Below are 15392 nucleotides of genomic sequence, written 5' to 3' on the forward strand. Positions count from 1 at the left end.
GAGTTTTTTTCCTTGTTCTTTTACAGCGGGAGTAAAAATACCGGAAGAGTATAAATTACTCCTTTGACGTGTGTTGAACATGGAAGGAGAGCCGGGACTGGGGTCTCTTTGTCAACCAAAACCACAAAAATAATCATGAACTTCATATAGGCTGCCGTCTTTAAACCCATGTGTACATAACCCGAACAAATATTTGTTCGCTGTGCTTAAGAGTATCAAAATAGTTCCATTTTCGACCCAATCTATCCAAAGATCCCTTGTTTGTTAACCGATAAAATTGTCACTAGGGCTGTAAAAGAAAATAAACAGGCAAGATTCAATTTCCCAAACGATCTGAATGAATTATTGAAATTTAAATTACAGAGGCCTCCTAATGTGCTCTTTAAGTATCAAACGGGTACTTGATTGCATGATAACTGCACGACAACCGTGAAGTGCAAAGTTTATATGAAAAAAAACACCAACTTTTTCCTTTTTTCCGAAAAATTCTAGTTAGGCGAACGTTGGCAATACCAGTCTTATGTTATGAACCCCGAGCTGGACGGAGAGAGGGCGCAATTTACTTAGCAAAGGAAGCTCCTTTGCTTGGAACTCAACATTGCCGGTTCGCTAAGGACTTGGTTCAAGTGCACGCTTGACGTTCGCATCGCTACCAACAAAAAAGAACACTCTCGACCAACGTGGCTCTTTTCAACCGATGAGGGGGTGCTTCTGCTCAGGGTAGATGACTGGCCAAAGATGAAACGCCTCTTTCGTACTTCAGGAGCGCACGACAAAGGTCTCGTTGTTCATGTCAAAGGTCCAAGACAGATTGGGGGTGTGGTATCTTTTTTAAATGTAACCCATCAACTGCACGGGGGGGCCTACTCAGAAAAGACTCAGGCGAACGTCACTGTCCCGGAATACGCATCATCGGTTGTACGGTACGGCTGTACGTGCAGCGAGCTAAATCTGGCTAATCACTGTCTAAACCAAAGAGATCATAATAGCAAAGCTACAGGTGTCACACCTATTATTTTAAGTTACGTAAATCTGGCTCCAGAACAGGGCGACATGTTCGCCGTCCGCTGCCATGTTGACGCGCACGCGATAACGCGGTTCAGTAAAGTTATAAGAAATATGGAAGGGCTGCGTAGCACCGTGATCAGAATATCGACAAGAACATAAGATCAAATCAGTGCTCTGAAATATTTGATGGCGGAGCTTTCGGTAACTGAGTACCTTCTTCAGGGCAAGCAGATTCAGTTCTGAATGAACGCGGAAAATCGACGTTCATTCCCCCTGGATGCAGCGTGGATTTTTCCGCGTTCATTCAGAACTGAATCTGCAGTGCCCTGAAGAAGGTACCCAGTTACCGAAAGCTCAGCAATCATATATTTCAGAGCACTGATTTAATCTTACATTCTTGTCGATATTCAGTAAAGTTCTACACCAACGAAGCGGTTTTTTTTACGTCATCAATTCAGATACATACATCTCATCAGTGCACTTGTGCGCGTTTCACACGCACGCGTAGGCGTCCGTGAGGTTCCAAGTTGTTCGTGCGATCAGTCACCTCTACTTATTGCTTATATCTATGGTCTCAATTCCACTGAGAATCTGCGCCATTCAGTACTGGCTTCGGCCGGGAATGACGCCTGTTAACGAAAGCCGTAGGCTTATGCACTTGCAGTGTCTTCACAGAGGAACGAGTGTTACTGTGCGAGGGGTCGCAGCCACAGTAGCAGCCTCGTTCCAGAACTCAATGAAGGGGGCTCTCCTAGAGCACCCTCTGTCATAAGTTTAACGCATTGCCCACTTTCCAAACAACTATCATTATTCTCAGAACTTGGCATCAACAGGGGCTTCTTTGTTCCATAAAACTTAGATTTATTTTTAAAACAGTTGAAATGATGTAAAAATCAAAGCAATTTAGAATGAACTATACATTCTCAATCATCCATGTCCTTTTTTTATTAATAAATCTCATGAATGACATTTCACAAATTCAAATTAAAGCTATATTTTCAACTTTTTAATATCAACACACTGCAAGAATTCCTACGATTTTTCATCTGTACCAAAAAAGGGGGAACTCTTGGCAACTTGTTTTTGATGTGCTAAATGTCAGGCTCATCTAAACCAAAAAAACTGCCCCAAAATATTCACAAGCTCTGTACCTTCAGGTACAAGTTACAGGTAATAAAATTGAGAGAAGACCTGGACATTTCCATCATTTGATAAACTTCAACTCTTTTGTCCACTTTAGATAACTTTAGTCTCTCAGTACCAACTCAAAAGGGCACTGGGTGTGTGCGGGGTGGTTTGAAGTCATCGGTAGGAAAACAATTGTTCCTAAAAACTGAATGGAATTGAAACTGGAATATTGCCAGTGCACTACTTGAGGATAAAATGAGCAGACTTTAATTTGACCATTTGGGTTGTAATCATCAAAGTAACTTATTTCAGCCATGTATGCCCACAGCTTTCAGCGTGGGTGTGAGAAATTAAAGACCAATGGAAACTATATTAAATTGACTCATCACAACAACAGAAGTGGTAGGACCTTTCCATGCGGTTGTCACGTGCAAGACAGATACGTTTACTGGCAAAGTTTAATATTAACACTACTGTTAACAGTCAACTGTCTTTTTTTTTACACTGACAGATTATCGCAGTGCACGTACTGGTCTCAGCTAAGGCTGAATTGATTGATTAATTTACTGATGCTGAACTCAGGTTACATTCTTCCTAATGTGAAATGTGTTGTCAAAATTCTGCACTTTGACCTCTGTTGAACGCAGAAATTTCTGATGGAGCGAAAAGGCCTTCAATTAGAATGAAAAGAATCTTGACAAGATTCCAATCTACATCTTGGCAGCATGACCAAGTTAGACCTTCAATCTAGCATTAAAATTTTGTCAGCGCGACAAGAGTTAGCTGTAGGTGCAACCATTCAACATGTTGCAGACTGACTCCTCCTTTTGGTTATCCTGAATCTTCCTGACTGCTCCTGTGAATTTTGCACGTCCCTCGGTTACATGGTTAGTGGGCAGTGATCAATAGACTGCCATTTTGTGAATCACCAGGGTCGTACCTTCGTGAGACTTCACTAAGACATTTCTGGGGAGAGATGCAAAGAAATTTCGAGAATAAACTTAACTTGAAATAAACACAACCTGACACTGGTTGGGCAGAGTGACTGTGCGAATGATAAATGTACCAATCTGCTGCTCAGTATTAAGTTGTTTAACCAGATCTCATTAACAAGAGTTTGGCTATGTATCTAATTTTGTTTTTCCGCCCGTCTGGTTTTTTTTTGTGGGGGGGTGTACAGGAAGTTGGGAGGGGCCCATTGCAAGGCCTTACTTTGCTGATCAGTCAAAATACTTTATGAGCTGCAGATTATGTCTTCTGAGGGTTTTTGAGAGGGGATGCTCATATGGCTTGCTACCAGGATCCAGGAACTCACCCTTTATCTGATTCTAGGCAAATGACAGGCGTTGTACTCGTCTCTGGTTTGAGCAGTGCAGCCTGCTGGGATAGGGCGACCACAATGCCTGATGACTCTGGGGAGGCTGTTCCTTTAGCTGGAGGAGCACACAGAACAGAAGGGAGAAAGTTCTATAACTTTCATACAGGAAATAGAAGCAGGGTTGTGGAAGGATCGACATAATTTAGCCATGGATGGGACATTCTTGCAAAGGAAAGAAATGAAACATAAACCTGAAAACAGGACAAACCAAGGAAAAGGAAAGAGGTGGTGCAGTGATGAGTGGAAAGTAACAATTAATAAATTTGATGATCATGAAGATACCAATTTTTTATATCACTCCATTGTGAAGTGATGTTGGGCGGCCATCATTTTTGCTACCTTAAAAATTGAAAAAGACAGCATGATGTAAAGGCCTAATTGTGAGGCATCTGCTTATCGTCTGATATCCCTCAACATGGGCCTAAGTGTGTTTCTTCTGCCAAGCATAGTTCATATTCAAATCTCTCATTTTGCTAGGATTGGAAAATGTAAAGTATACATATTTACCACTAAGGCAGAGTCCCTGCTTATCAGCACACAAAACTCCAACAACACCGGGGTTGCTTAAGCTGCAAACAGAATGAGATGCAGAAGAAATTCATATACAGATGCCAGTAATTATTCCCTACAGTGACGTATACCAGCCTTCAGAATGCAAAAACATTTCCAGAATTCAGAAAAATTCAATTTAGGAGGGAAAAAAAACACTTACAATTTTTCAGACCCAAGTACAAGGGGCGTCAAGTGGCATCCATCCGTATATGGAACTCTTTCTGAATAGAGTTGCATATACATGTACATGTAGTGCAGTGCCAACGTTAAACAGGTCATTTCCAGGCCTAGAGAACAACTCAGCTAAAAAAAGTTTTAAAAAGTTGCGGTCCCACCTAGAGTCATTCATACCCCAGAACTGTTGGGGGGGGGGGGCAGATGTCAGACCGCACAGTTTTGGGGGTTAGTCATTCATTACAATTTTTTCCACATCGGATAGGCCTGACAGTAACAATAATATCAGACATAATCTTTACATCAGTAATATCCCTTAATCTATAAGTGAATTGGAACCGGTGAGATGACCTCACAAGATACATGTTGAAGTGGATCCCCAAGAAGCAAGGCTTGTCCGGTTGTCGACCATGTCGAGTACTCGGAGTACATTGACATGATGGAGTATTAAAGGTCCCCTTGAAGTTGAACTAAGACGTTAGAGTTAACAAATTATAACAACAACCATCAAATATTTGCCACTGTGAGTAAATTGCACAACTCACGTCTCGTCAAGCAAACGCTCCAGGGTATTTTCCATCGTTACTCGAATCTAATTCGAGTATTAACTTGATTTCTGAAAATATTCAACTGTTCCCATCGACCATTTCAGAATCTGGCTGTAAAATCGCGTAATCGCCAACATTGCTTGGTAGTGTTAAAACATACCCAGGCTTGAGCAGGCAGGGTACCAGACGAGTAAATGTTCGATTCTTCGATTAAATTTTGTACTCGTGTACTCCATTCGTTTGCACTGCACTTTCTGGTTCACAGTGACGTCACACTTTGGTACTCCACATGTAGTCTGTGCATACAACCGGGTTCTTCCACGGTTTCTAGCTAGGTCTAGGTCTTCGCTCCATTGGAAATGCGTGGAGACACGCAGACAATAGACCTAGACGTAGCTCTGGAAGCCCGTTTCAGTTCATTTATGAATCAAAACATTATAATACTAAATGTCCGAAAGAGGTTCTGTTCATCCAACCGACGCTGGCCGCAGCTGCAGGATGATTTTGGTTGATTTTGAATAGTTTGTATATTTGAGAGGTCGGAGGAAAATCCCAGTTATTACGCTCCCTCATTAGACAGTTCCCCATTTAACAACGGGAAGCGTGATCGTGTATTAACAAAATGATAATGGCCACTGTGTAAAAACATCTCAAAACGCGTCTGTGGCTCAGGCATTAGTCGCGTCCATTCTCCTAAGCCGATCTTAAACGCATTGAAGACCGGCTAAGCAAATATTTATTCCCTTATGAGACCGAAACCCAATCAATATGTCCAACTAGCTAGGTAGGATTCGAACCTGGGCCGGAGAGGTGGAAGGCGGGAACCATCACGCTAAAACTAGTCTTGGGTCCAAGACGCCTTTCGTGGCCGGGTGCAGTGATCTGATATGCTGTGTGCGATTACTGTGGCGCATAAATCAATAGAACCTGAAAGTAAAAGGTCACGCAGCGAGCTTGATGTGATGGTTTGTGTAGCTAAATAAACTGCAGGAAGATCTGAGCAAGACTACGCTAAAAACTGAGAAGACGCGCGCGTACATTGGGAAAATCACAACGCCCTATTGGTTGAAGAGCCTGCATGAAATGCTTGTACCACCGATCCACGAGTGTTGTGCCAACGCAGCAATGGCTATACTATAGGCCCTGGACGTTTTTTACAAGAGGTAACATGACGGACAAAGACATTGTAGGAAGCGCACTCTGGCCGTAGAGGCGCATGCATTTTCGACTTAGTGTATTAGTCTTTTGGCAGTTTCTTGTACGCAAGAACATTGAGAGACTCCCAAGGCGCGCGCGTTTCCGCGCACATCCGTCAAAACTGAAAATCCCCTACACGATAATCCTAAGGGATAATATGATGGCCTTCATTAAATTGATTAGAACCACTACTCAAGAATCAATACGTGCCAAACTAACACGGTTTCGGATTTTTGAAGATTGGCTTCAACTTTCCAAAGTCGAAATTCGCCGATAAAAGAGTTAACTGACGAATCAAAATGACGAAGTATCGATACTGCTGCTACGGTCTGTCTCTGATGAATTGTCACCACACTATTTCTGTTGCACGACGTGTACCGAGCTGCAGATCGCGACAAGCAGTGGAGCTTGGTACTCCTAATTCTGCTGAATTTAACGATAAAATTTTGTAAGTTTTAGAAAGAATCAAAATCACCCCACAAAGCAGACAGTTGTGCAGGTAAATCAAATCATATGTCACGCATTAATGAGAGAATGAGGTAAATGTATGAATGGTCGGGCGCAGACATGGCAGAGCTGAATCACGAGTCGTAAAAACCTGAATACAAGAGGGCGCTGTTTATACACACTTTTCGCTCAGGGTGGAAATTTGACAAACTTTAATTGTAAGCTCTTTGGGGTGGGTGCATTAACACCATGCATTTGATTGGTTATACACATAGTCTTCATATCTAGAGTCAAGAGCATTTTTAAGTGTATTTTGCAGCAAAGGTTTTATGAATGAAAGGCTCCTTGTGCTCAATCCAAAATTTGTGCATATTAATATTATTACTGCATGGTTTGGGTAGGCCCTACGGGCTTCTTGTACTCATGTTTAATTTGTTTGGTAATACGCCATTAATTATTCCCTACAGTGACCTGTTTTAGTGTTAGCCTTCAGAAACCAAAAACATATCCAGGAAAGTTCAATTTAGGAGGGAAAAAACCAAGTCGTTTACTTAGAAACTTTTAAAATTTATGTGGTGGAGTGGTGCAATTTAGCATGCTTCCAGCATAATTTGTTCATTAAAAGCACTCATTTTAAAAGTGTTTGGTAAGCATTTATTTATAGCATTTTGTGGAAAGTTTTCTTTACTTTTTAAGTCATTCTTAGTGGGAAATTTTGCATGTTCTGTTTTATGCAGTGGAGTCCATTTCAAAGTGTTGATTCTACGAATTCCGTCTGTTTTCCGCGATTGCGGAAAATCATTGGCTCTAGCTAATGATGACTTCACCAGAGCTAGCTATGATAGGGCAAGGGCCTACTCTGTTTTGAACATGGTTTGAAAACACATACCGTGGAGTTCTGAAATACAAGCCAACAAGAAATGGCAAATTATCAGTCTGGAGTATTATGATATTTGGACGGCCTATTACGTCACAAATCTTGTGCTATCTGACCAATCACAAGGCTTGTTCTAGCAGCCTGCAACGGATTGTATGGGTGTTTCCGTGTTATGGTGTACTTTTCTTAAATTGTTGCAGCATATGGAACAAAAGCACTGACGAAAAATTTAAATTGCAAAAATTTGATTGTGCCAAAAAACCTGACCACAGACATGTACAACTAGAAGTTCTAAAACAGGTTTTTACCAATGGGATTTAAAATTCATTGTTGCCAACTTGAGATATTTTAAGTTGAATTTGGACAAAAATTGCATATCATTAGGGACAGGTCACTATGCCCATGTTTATGTGGTAATCTAGACTGATTGTATCAATCTGGCTTTTCCACAAGTTTTTCCTGTGTTATCAAAAGGTCAACTCTCATTTTGCAGGTCCAATTTCTGCTTCTGATTGGCAACCTGAAGACATTTTGAACGTCACTGGTCTTCAACAAGGAGAACTCGTCGGTCATCATTTGACATCTTCAAGAAGAAAAGAATGGAACCATCAGACCTTCCTGACTTTTCTCTTCCGGATATAATCTTACCGGAAAGCTCCCCTCCTGAGCCAGATATAAGCACAACGTCTGACCTGATGCCATCGTTGGCAGACTTCACCCTACCTGAACCAAGGAGCATTCCACAGGTGTTGGATGGTGCTGGAGTGTCATGCCAGCAGGATGCTGTCCAGTCAGGTCCTGAAGCTGGCAAGCTGGAGGGCCCAGAGAAAAATGCCCAGACGCTGGGGGAGTTCAAGATGTGCAAAATCTGCCACATCTACTTGAACTCCAAGACCCAGGCCGACATGCACTATGCCGGAAAAGTACACCAGAAGAAACTGCGACAGCAGGCATTGGCCGAGTCATTAGGTAAAAACTAGGTACAGTTAATGCTGGAATGGCTCAGGGGTAAGCTATTCTCAGCTAGGGGGCCTAGCCCTCCCTTGTCCATTGGCTGCCCGATGTCAGTTTTGTTGAAAATCTGGTGCATGTATGCGCTGCAAACTTGTATGGTTCATGTACGTTGTAAATCTCCTGCCATTAGTTAAACGTACCCCATCATTTCATTGTTGATTTCATTTAGGGATATAAATAAGAAATGCCTTTGCTCATACCATTACTGGAGATAAAAGGAACATTTCAGGTGCTTGTAACCTCTGCAGTGATGTGTCTCATGTCTTGGGTTAAGGGTGGGGGATAGAATTTTTTCCCCAAATGATTGTTTAAATGTTTTTTCGTCCTGAACAGAATCTTCAACCCCCCTCTACCCCACCAAGAAAGGTGATTGTTATTGCTTCTAGACTGCTTATTCTTTCAATTTCCCCCCCCCCCAGGAAAAGCTGTCAACATGCCGTTGGGGGAGGCAAATCTTGCCCCACTCTGGATATGCCGCTGAGCCTCTGTGACATTCTTTACATTTTCTTACAGCGATAATCGCACCTGATATCGTGCCACCGGTCACCCCGCCGAACAGCTCCTCGCCGTCCGCCCCCGCCAAGGAGAAGTCCATCCCACTCCTGCCTCACTGCAGTGTCTGCGGTCTGACCTTCACCGGCCTGGGCGAGGTGCAGACACACCTGACCGGCGCCAGGCACGCCAGGAAGCTGCGGGAGCTTGCCGAGAAGGAGAAGCTGGAGCAGGCCCAAAAAGGCAAGTGATGGCGCTGATGGTGGATAGCTGAGCAGGCTGGGTTTGAGAGGGGAGGGGACTCAGGGGAGGTGGGGAAACTTGGGAATATTGCAAGGCAGTGTTTCAAAGTGGCTGCGACTCAATGTGCAATTTGATTCACCTAGAAAGTCTATTCACAGCGTGAAGTGGCTTGCTTGGACATTTTTTATATTCACTCTGTGCCTCTGCAGTATCACACAGGAAGTTTGTATTGCTAATTTTCTTGCTTTTTATAATGTTCCTGTAACTTCAAACCTTCTACAAGTCCACAGATGGCAACGGTATTGCCTCTTGAGTACGAAATGTACAAGTTTGAATGGTTTGGTTTTGCTCATTTCCAATATCAAAAATATGTCCCAACAGTTGCCAGAAGACACAACATGGCAGTTTCTTTCGAAAGTGAAAATTTCGTCACACTGTTGCCAACCTCATAGCTAATTCTCAGCACAAAAAGAGGTTTTATAAAAAAGAAAAGAGCAGTGACAATAATAAAGCAATACCTTTACCTCTAATCCCACCCTCGTTTTTTTGGTCAAACCTCTTGTTGTTTGTGAAGTACAATTAATAAGGAGGTCGGAAACCATGTGACCACCATTGTGCATGGAATCAGGCACCACTTATTAAACTCCTCAGGGCATTGAGGGCAAACACCACGAACGCAAGCCTACTTTGATTGACCAGACTCGCGTGTTTCACCCCTCTCACGAGCTGTGAGAACAGAGTCAGTGACATGCAAAAGCCCAGTGTGAAAATTTTAGCCCTGTGGGGCTTTCACAGATGGTTGAAATGTGACTCGTTTGCAGACTGGAGGTACCGGTATGGAGAGACAGTACGTATCTGTACGGACACTTGACCATCCGGTAAGGTTTCAGGTTTTTCTCGTATCGTTATTACAGAGAAACCTGTGAACCCTTCCTCAGTACCCGACTGTTTCTATTGCAAGCACTGTGACGTCGTGTGCACCTCCCAAACCCAGCTGGATCAACATTTCTCAGGTACATTCCAGCACCTCAGCTGTGCAGGGGCCGCATTCAAGACCGGGTCTTGGCGTGTCTCTACTTGTCACTCCAGTCTTAAGCCAGGCCCAACATCTACACAGATGAGCTTGGACAGAGGCGATCCTTTTGTCACAGTCCTGCTACCTGTGACTAGACTTGTGATGTATCAAACTACGACTAAGAGGGTAGAGTTGTGCATTGGGATTGAGGTTTTTGTATAATTCATGCGGGTTTTCAGTCAAGATATCGATAGGTTGGAACTCCAGCTCTTCTTTCTTTAAAAAATTGAGCAGAAAGGGTACAGGGATAATGTCTTTCCTCCTGTTCAAGTTCTTGGTTCTTTAAAACATTTTGGTGTTTTTTTAAAAGTAATTTCTCCATGTTGAAAGTTAGGGTGTCCTTATTTGAAGCGCGGATGTCTTTGGGAATGTTCAAAGGGTCCTTAGGCCAAAACTAGTATGTGGAGTTGATCAGCCTATCCACTCCTTACACAGTGAGAGAATCACCGCAAACCAGTAACACCGTGTGGGGTCAGAGGTCAAAAATTCTTACCAGTCTTATTGCGTTCCCCATTTTTTTTTCTGCTCATTGTCATATTAAATCCAAGCATTATTCCTTCCTGCGTCAGAAGCCAACCTTGACTTTACAGTTGGAGCATCTGAATAGCCTTAAGCTGTTACGTTGCCTTGTCGCAGGGAGCAAGCACAAGTATGTGATGGAGGCCGCCAAGAATGCGGCCAGCTGCCGTCTGACAACCCCACCGACAACTGCGACGGAGGCCGAGATGCCGGCCAGCACGGTGTATGCGTGTCCCCCCTGCAACGTCACAGCCAACTCTGAACAGCAGTATCTCCAGGTATAGTAAACCACATGCAGAATGGTCATGATATTGGTACATATTAACCACTTCGTGCCGGGGCATTTTTCAACGTTGAGGATGCTGGGCCGGCATGACTATCATTTTTTCCGTTTTCAAAATCCTTCAACAATTCATCATTCCATTTAACAGTCGTTTATAGCCGCACGGAGTAATCTTTAGGCACTACTCTAAGTTGACAGGTGACCTTCATTGACGCCCAAATATTTCAGCCAGGCCTGCAGCCTTGTAAACAGAGCCCAGATTGTGCAGTATATACAACTGTCTTTTGTTCACAAACCTGGCTCAGTGCACTGCTGACTTCTTTTCAATAGGGGCCAGATTAGCATGCAGCGGCGCTGTGTGGCTCATCGCTGCGGTGGTGGAGAGCTTTTGTCCCCGGTGGTAATCCGCTTGCTCTGCTCCGCTGAGGAGGGCAGTAGTACACTAAGCTTACCAAGGGACTATTGACCTTAGATTGGTGTATGGTTAGTAGTGCAGTGTGATGTGAATCAGTATGATGGGCAGTCAGGTTACTAACATATAGCATGTATCAATGAGCACATGATGACTCATGCGTGTTTGAAACTAGACGTGCTACAATTTTTTCCAAGGCAGTTGAAAAAATAAAGCAGCTGCACAGAAGTACTCATGGAAAAGAATGAAAATATCCTGCCAGGGAGTCCGTTTTCGGATACCTTGGGTTTGTACACATAACTGGAGTGCGTGAAATCGGACAAAAGAGCTTGGGCCTTGTAACAAAAGACTGTAGTTGGAACAAAAGACGGGCTGCTGGGAATTGCCAACATTTTTTCAGTTGTCAATAGCAGAGGAAATCCGTCATTGTTTTGAATGATTATACCACTGATTATATACCACTGTTTGTGGTAAGCAGCACAAGCAAATTACCACCGGAGACAAAAGCACTCCAGCGCTCCAGGTATGAGCGATACAATACCGCTGCACGCTAATCTGGTCCACATTTGAAAAGACCCAGCAGCGCACTGGGCCAGTTTTGGGAACAAAAGAAAATCGTGTAACACTGCATAATCTGAGGTCTCTTTACAAGGTGGTAGGCCTGGCTGAAATACTTGGGCGTCAATAGATGTTGTTTGTCACATTAGAGTAGCCACCAGACAGTCATCCGTGTAGGTGTAAACGTCCAGTAAATGAAGTTATGAATTATTGAAGAATTTTGAAAATGGGAAATCTTGAAAATCCCCAGGAATATGTCATGCAACTTCAACTTTAACCCGGCAGCGCATGGTTTAAGTACAGTAAAAATTTTTCTTTTTCATGAACAGCACTGTGCAAGTGTCAAACACAAAAATAAACTGCAGAATCGGCCAGGCAAGGGCAAGTTTCGTGATCAGCCGTACCCCAAACGACAAGGAGCACAGGTAAGCGGAACAAAGATCACCTGCCAAGTTCATAGCAAGGAACAACCGACTCAATGTCATGGAAAGGCTTCTTTTTTTTTTTTTTTCAAACAGTTGAGAATATGGGTTTTTCTTATGACACGCTGTTGACCCATATCGTCGTTCTTAAAATGGATTTGCAGACAGCTGTGTAATACAGACCGACTTGGTGTCAACAATCACAACTTGTTACTGCGGTGTCCCCACGCTCTCGAACAAAAGAGATGCACATTGAAATGCTGCCTCATCAGCCAATGGGAGCGCACTGCTAACCAAAATCACGCGACCGTCAAGCTTAGGAATGACCTGAATGACGGGGACACCACAAGTGATGGTGTCAGCGAATCGGTTTATAGTCACCACTGTTTTTTGAAACAATGGAAAGGGATACCTAGATTTAAAAAAATTGGCTAAGGCCTTTCAAAAGATTGCTTTCTGCAACTTGTGGGAAAAGCTTGGATTAACTTCTGCACACATAAAGGACAAGCTAGGGAAGATCCTCCGTGGAAATCAGATCTTCTGTGGTCAAAACTCTTCCGTGGCCAGATTTAGTCATGATCAAAACTTACTCAAATCCATGTGTTTAAAATTTACAAAATCAGACTCCTGTGTATGCATTCATGTACATGCATGTGTTCCGTCATTCATGGAAAGGAGCATATTTTTAAAAGCTGACAAGTTTGTCCTCCACTGTCTTGCAGGGGAAAGCAAACAGTCCAAGCAACACCGCCAATCGGTCGTCGTTGGGCAGGGGAAACTGGACAAAAAGCAGCAGCGACTCATTCAATCCCAAGAGTTCCTTCAATGCCTGCCGTGGCAATGGCAGTGCAGGCCCCAGCAGGGGGAGGGGGCGGGGTACAGGAATGCCCGCAAAGAGTCAACTGAACAGTTTGTTGAGCAATTTCGGGGGCGGTTACACCAGAAGTGCCACAGGCGACAGCTGGAGCGTCGGCAACAGAAGTGCCATGGACAACAGCTGGGGCACCGGCAACAGAAGTGCCATGGACAACAGCTGGGGCTTTAGCAACAGAAGGGCCATGGGCAACAGCTGGGGCACTGGCAACAGAAGTACAGTGGGCGACAGCTGGGGCACCGACAATAATATCGCTGCGAACGTTTCTTCACGAGGGGGCGGGAGGGGAAGGGGCTGGCAACAACAGCCAAAACAGTGGGGTGGGACCCAGAGCATGCCAGGCCGGTCCGGCATCCCAGGGCTTGAAGATAACTTTGTCAGGCAGAGCTTCAAGGAACAAGATAACTACTGAGAGATCAACCCCATACCTGGAGAACACAGTAACATCCAGGCAGCCTGTATGGGACAGATTACAGGCCAGTATCTATGGCCCAGGCTATCACCAAATCGAGAGGATTATTTCTTGTGTCAGGAAAGTCGAGACGCAATCATCGAGACAAACATTGTCCATGTAACGTCTTTGGTCCCCACAACCTCTGTGCTTGATATGTGTTTCAGACCCCACAACTAAGAAACAACTATTTATGTATTCTCGGGTTACTAACCAACGTATCTGTGCATGGCAAATCGGTGTGCTTTGACATGCATTTGTGTGTCAGGGATACATCTCGGATGACATCCCAAGGTTCCAACACGCTATATACACACCCGGATTTCTTTGTATGCATGTGGTGTACACTATACATAGGTATAATTTTCAGTTGTATGTAAATCGAAAGGGTCTTTGCATGGATGCAAACTGCTGAGCAGTGCAGCCATTGGAGTGTCCATCTGGCCTCGTTATCAGTTTCTGCATATCTGACTAGTGGCCACTTCAAAACTGAATAAAAAGAAGAAAACTAGCCGTTAACTTTTTTTGGTTTTGAAATAATACTGGTAATCAGCACCGACCAAACAGTTGCCAGCTTGTTGGCACTGATAAAAGACTTCTGGACGAGTGGGTTATTCATAGTCCGTGTTCCCCCACAAGCCGGACTACCAGTTTGCCCTGGTGGGATCATTGGATCGGCCCACTCAAGTCTGCTGAGACAAGTCACTGGCCAGCAAGTCTTTGCAAGAAGAATGCAGGCTACAAAATATCTGTGAGAGAGCAAGTCGGGAAGCATAATGCTCATTCACGCTGTACATGATTCTTGTGGAGGACTGCAGTCACATCATCAAGGCCAGTTCAGACTTGGCGCAAAAGCCGACCACAAACACGAATTTGCGACGTCAGATCCAAATACTCGCGCTGCGAATTTGCAAACGTTGAACACATTTTAACTTGAGCGAAATGTCGCTGCAAATTTTTCATGACGTCAAATATTTTCTCCGCTTTCGCATTGGACTGCAGTATGAACCAGCCTTGTATACTCTATGGAAGGAATATTTGCTGCTGCTGTAGAGCACAGTTTACTTGTAAGTTAAACCTTTTCTGTGTGCTCTGTAGAGAAATCAGATGCTCTGCTTTGTGCGTCTTGCACAAAGCAATTAAAAGCAATTACTCCCGTCAAAGTTGTATTATAGTTTGTATAGCGTTGAGAAGTATTAGAGAGAAAATGTACATACTGTTTCTGGCTGCAGCCTTTGATGTTGATCCAATGGAGAGGCCTCCCTCTGAGTGTTTTTATGAATGGGAAAATTTTACCTTGGCCAGTGATACAAAGAACTGGTGTAATGATCTGTGCGTCCAGTTCTTCGTAAGATTTCTGCTCTTGCCAGGGGAAGCTGAAACGCCAACGGAAGGTCAGGAATTTTATCTTGTATTTGGTTTTTACCTGACCTTTCCTTCCAAGTTCCAGCAGTGTCACGTTTCTAAGTTGAAGGTATTATACTTTGGTTGAATATTCTTTATTATTCAAGGATTGAAAACAGAAACAAGTTTCATTTTTATGCACCTGTATACAATTCGTGCAGTCACTAATGCACAGTTTACTTGAAAAAAAAAGACTTACAATAATGGATGACTTGTTCATTTGGACCACTTACACGGAAGAAGCTTGATTAAAACACATTTGTCCGCAGTTGTTGCATATGAAATTTGTTGTTTGTTCCATGTACAAGTGGTTTTTTTCACGGAATACATGTATTT

General features: G+C 43.5%; 2 protein-coding genes across 3 annotated transcripts; one reads left to right on the forward strand and one right to left on the reverse strand.

Moving 5' to 3' along the window:
* Positions 1-1928: 1928 nt before the first annotated feature.
* On the reverse strand, positions 1929-4945 carry LOC110974034 (ragulator complex protein LAMTOR5-like). The gene is made up of 4 exons (XM_022225339.2): positions 4786-4945; positions 4022-4083; positions 3452-3569; positions 1929-3102 (listed from the first exon to the last, which is right to left on the reverse strand). The coding sequence occupies exons 1-4, from the start codon at positions 4818-4820 to the stop codon at positions 3039-3041; spliced, it is 279 nt and encodes a 92-aa protein (XP_022081031.1). The 5' UTR covers positions 4821-4945; the 3' UTR covers positions 1929-3038.
* Positions 4946-6333: 1388 nt separating this feature from the next.
* Positions 6334-15340, forward strand: LOC110974040 (uncharacterized). 2 transcript variants are annotated; one of them, XM_022225349.2, is made up of 7 exons: positions 6334-6484; positions 7803-8278; positions 8837-9058; positions 9973-10071; positions 10770-10930; positions 12235-12330; positions 13050-15340. In XM_022225349.2, the coding sequence occupies exons 2-7, from the start codon at positions 7909-7911 to the stop codon at positions 13611-13613; spliced, it is 1512 nt and encodes a 503-aa protein (XP_022081041.2). In that variant the 5' UTR covers positions 6334-6484; positions 7803-7908; the 3' UTR covers positions 13614-15340. The 2 variants fall into 2 exon arrangements, with proteins under 2 accessions (XP_022081041.2, XP_022081042.2); XM_022225350.2 differs by having other exon boundaries at positions 6353-6433.
* The last annotated feature ends 52 nt before the right edge of the window (positions 15341-15392 follow it).

Source organism: Acanthaster planci, linkage group LG04 (genome assembly GCF_054643075.1).
Source record: "Acanthaster planci isolate LZ-2023a linkage group LG04, COTS_SCS, whole genome shotgun sequence".
Lineage (NCBI taxonomy): Eukaryota > Metazoa > Echinodermata > Asteroidea > Valvatida > Acanthasteridae > Acanthaster > Acanthaster planci.

Bases quoted from the DNA above. Each gene is read 5' to 3' on its own strand.
- LOC110974040 (XM_022225349.2), top strand. From the start codon at position 7,909: ATGGAACCATCAGACCTTCCTGACTTTTCTCTTCCGGATATAATCTTA. The intron at 8,279-8,836 runs GTAAAAACTAGG...ATTTTCTTACAG, and splicing joins GGCATTGGCCGAGTCATTAG to CGATAATCGCACCTGATATC. The intron at 10,072-10,769 runs GTACATTCCAGC...GCCTTGTCGCAG, and splicing joins GCTGGATCAACATTTCTCAG to GGAGCAAGCACAAGTATGTG.
- LOC110974034 (XM_022225339.2), bottom strand. From the start codon at position 4,820: ATGGAAAATACCCTGGAGCGTTTGCTTGACGAGAC. The intron at 3,570-4,021 runs GTAAATATGTAT...GTGCTCCTCCAG, and splicing joins GCAGGGACTCTGCCTTAGTG to CTAAAGGAACAGCCTCCCCA. The intron at 3,103-3,451 runs GTGAGTTCCTGG...ATCTCTCCCCAG, and splicing joins TGCCTAGAATCAGATAAAGG to AAATGTCTTAGTGAAGTCTC.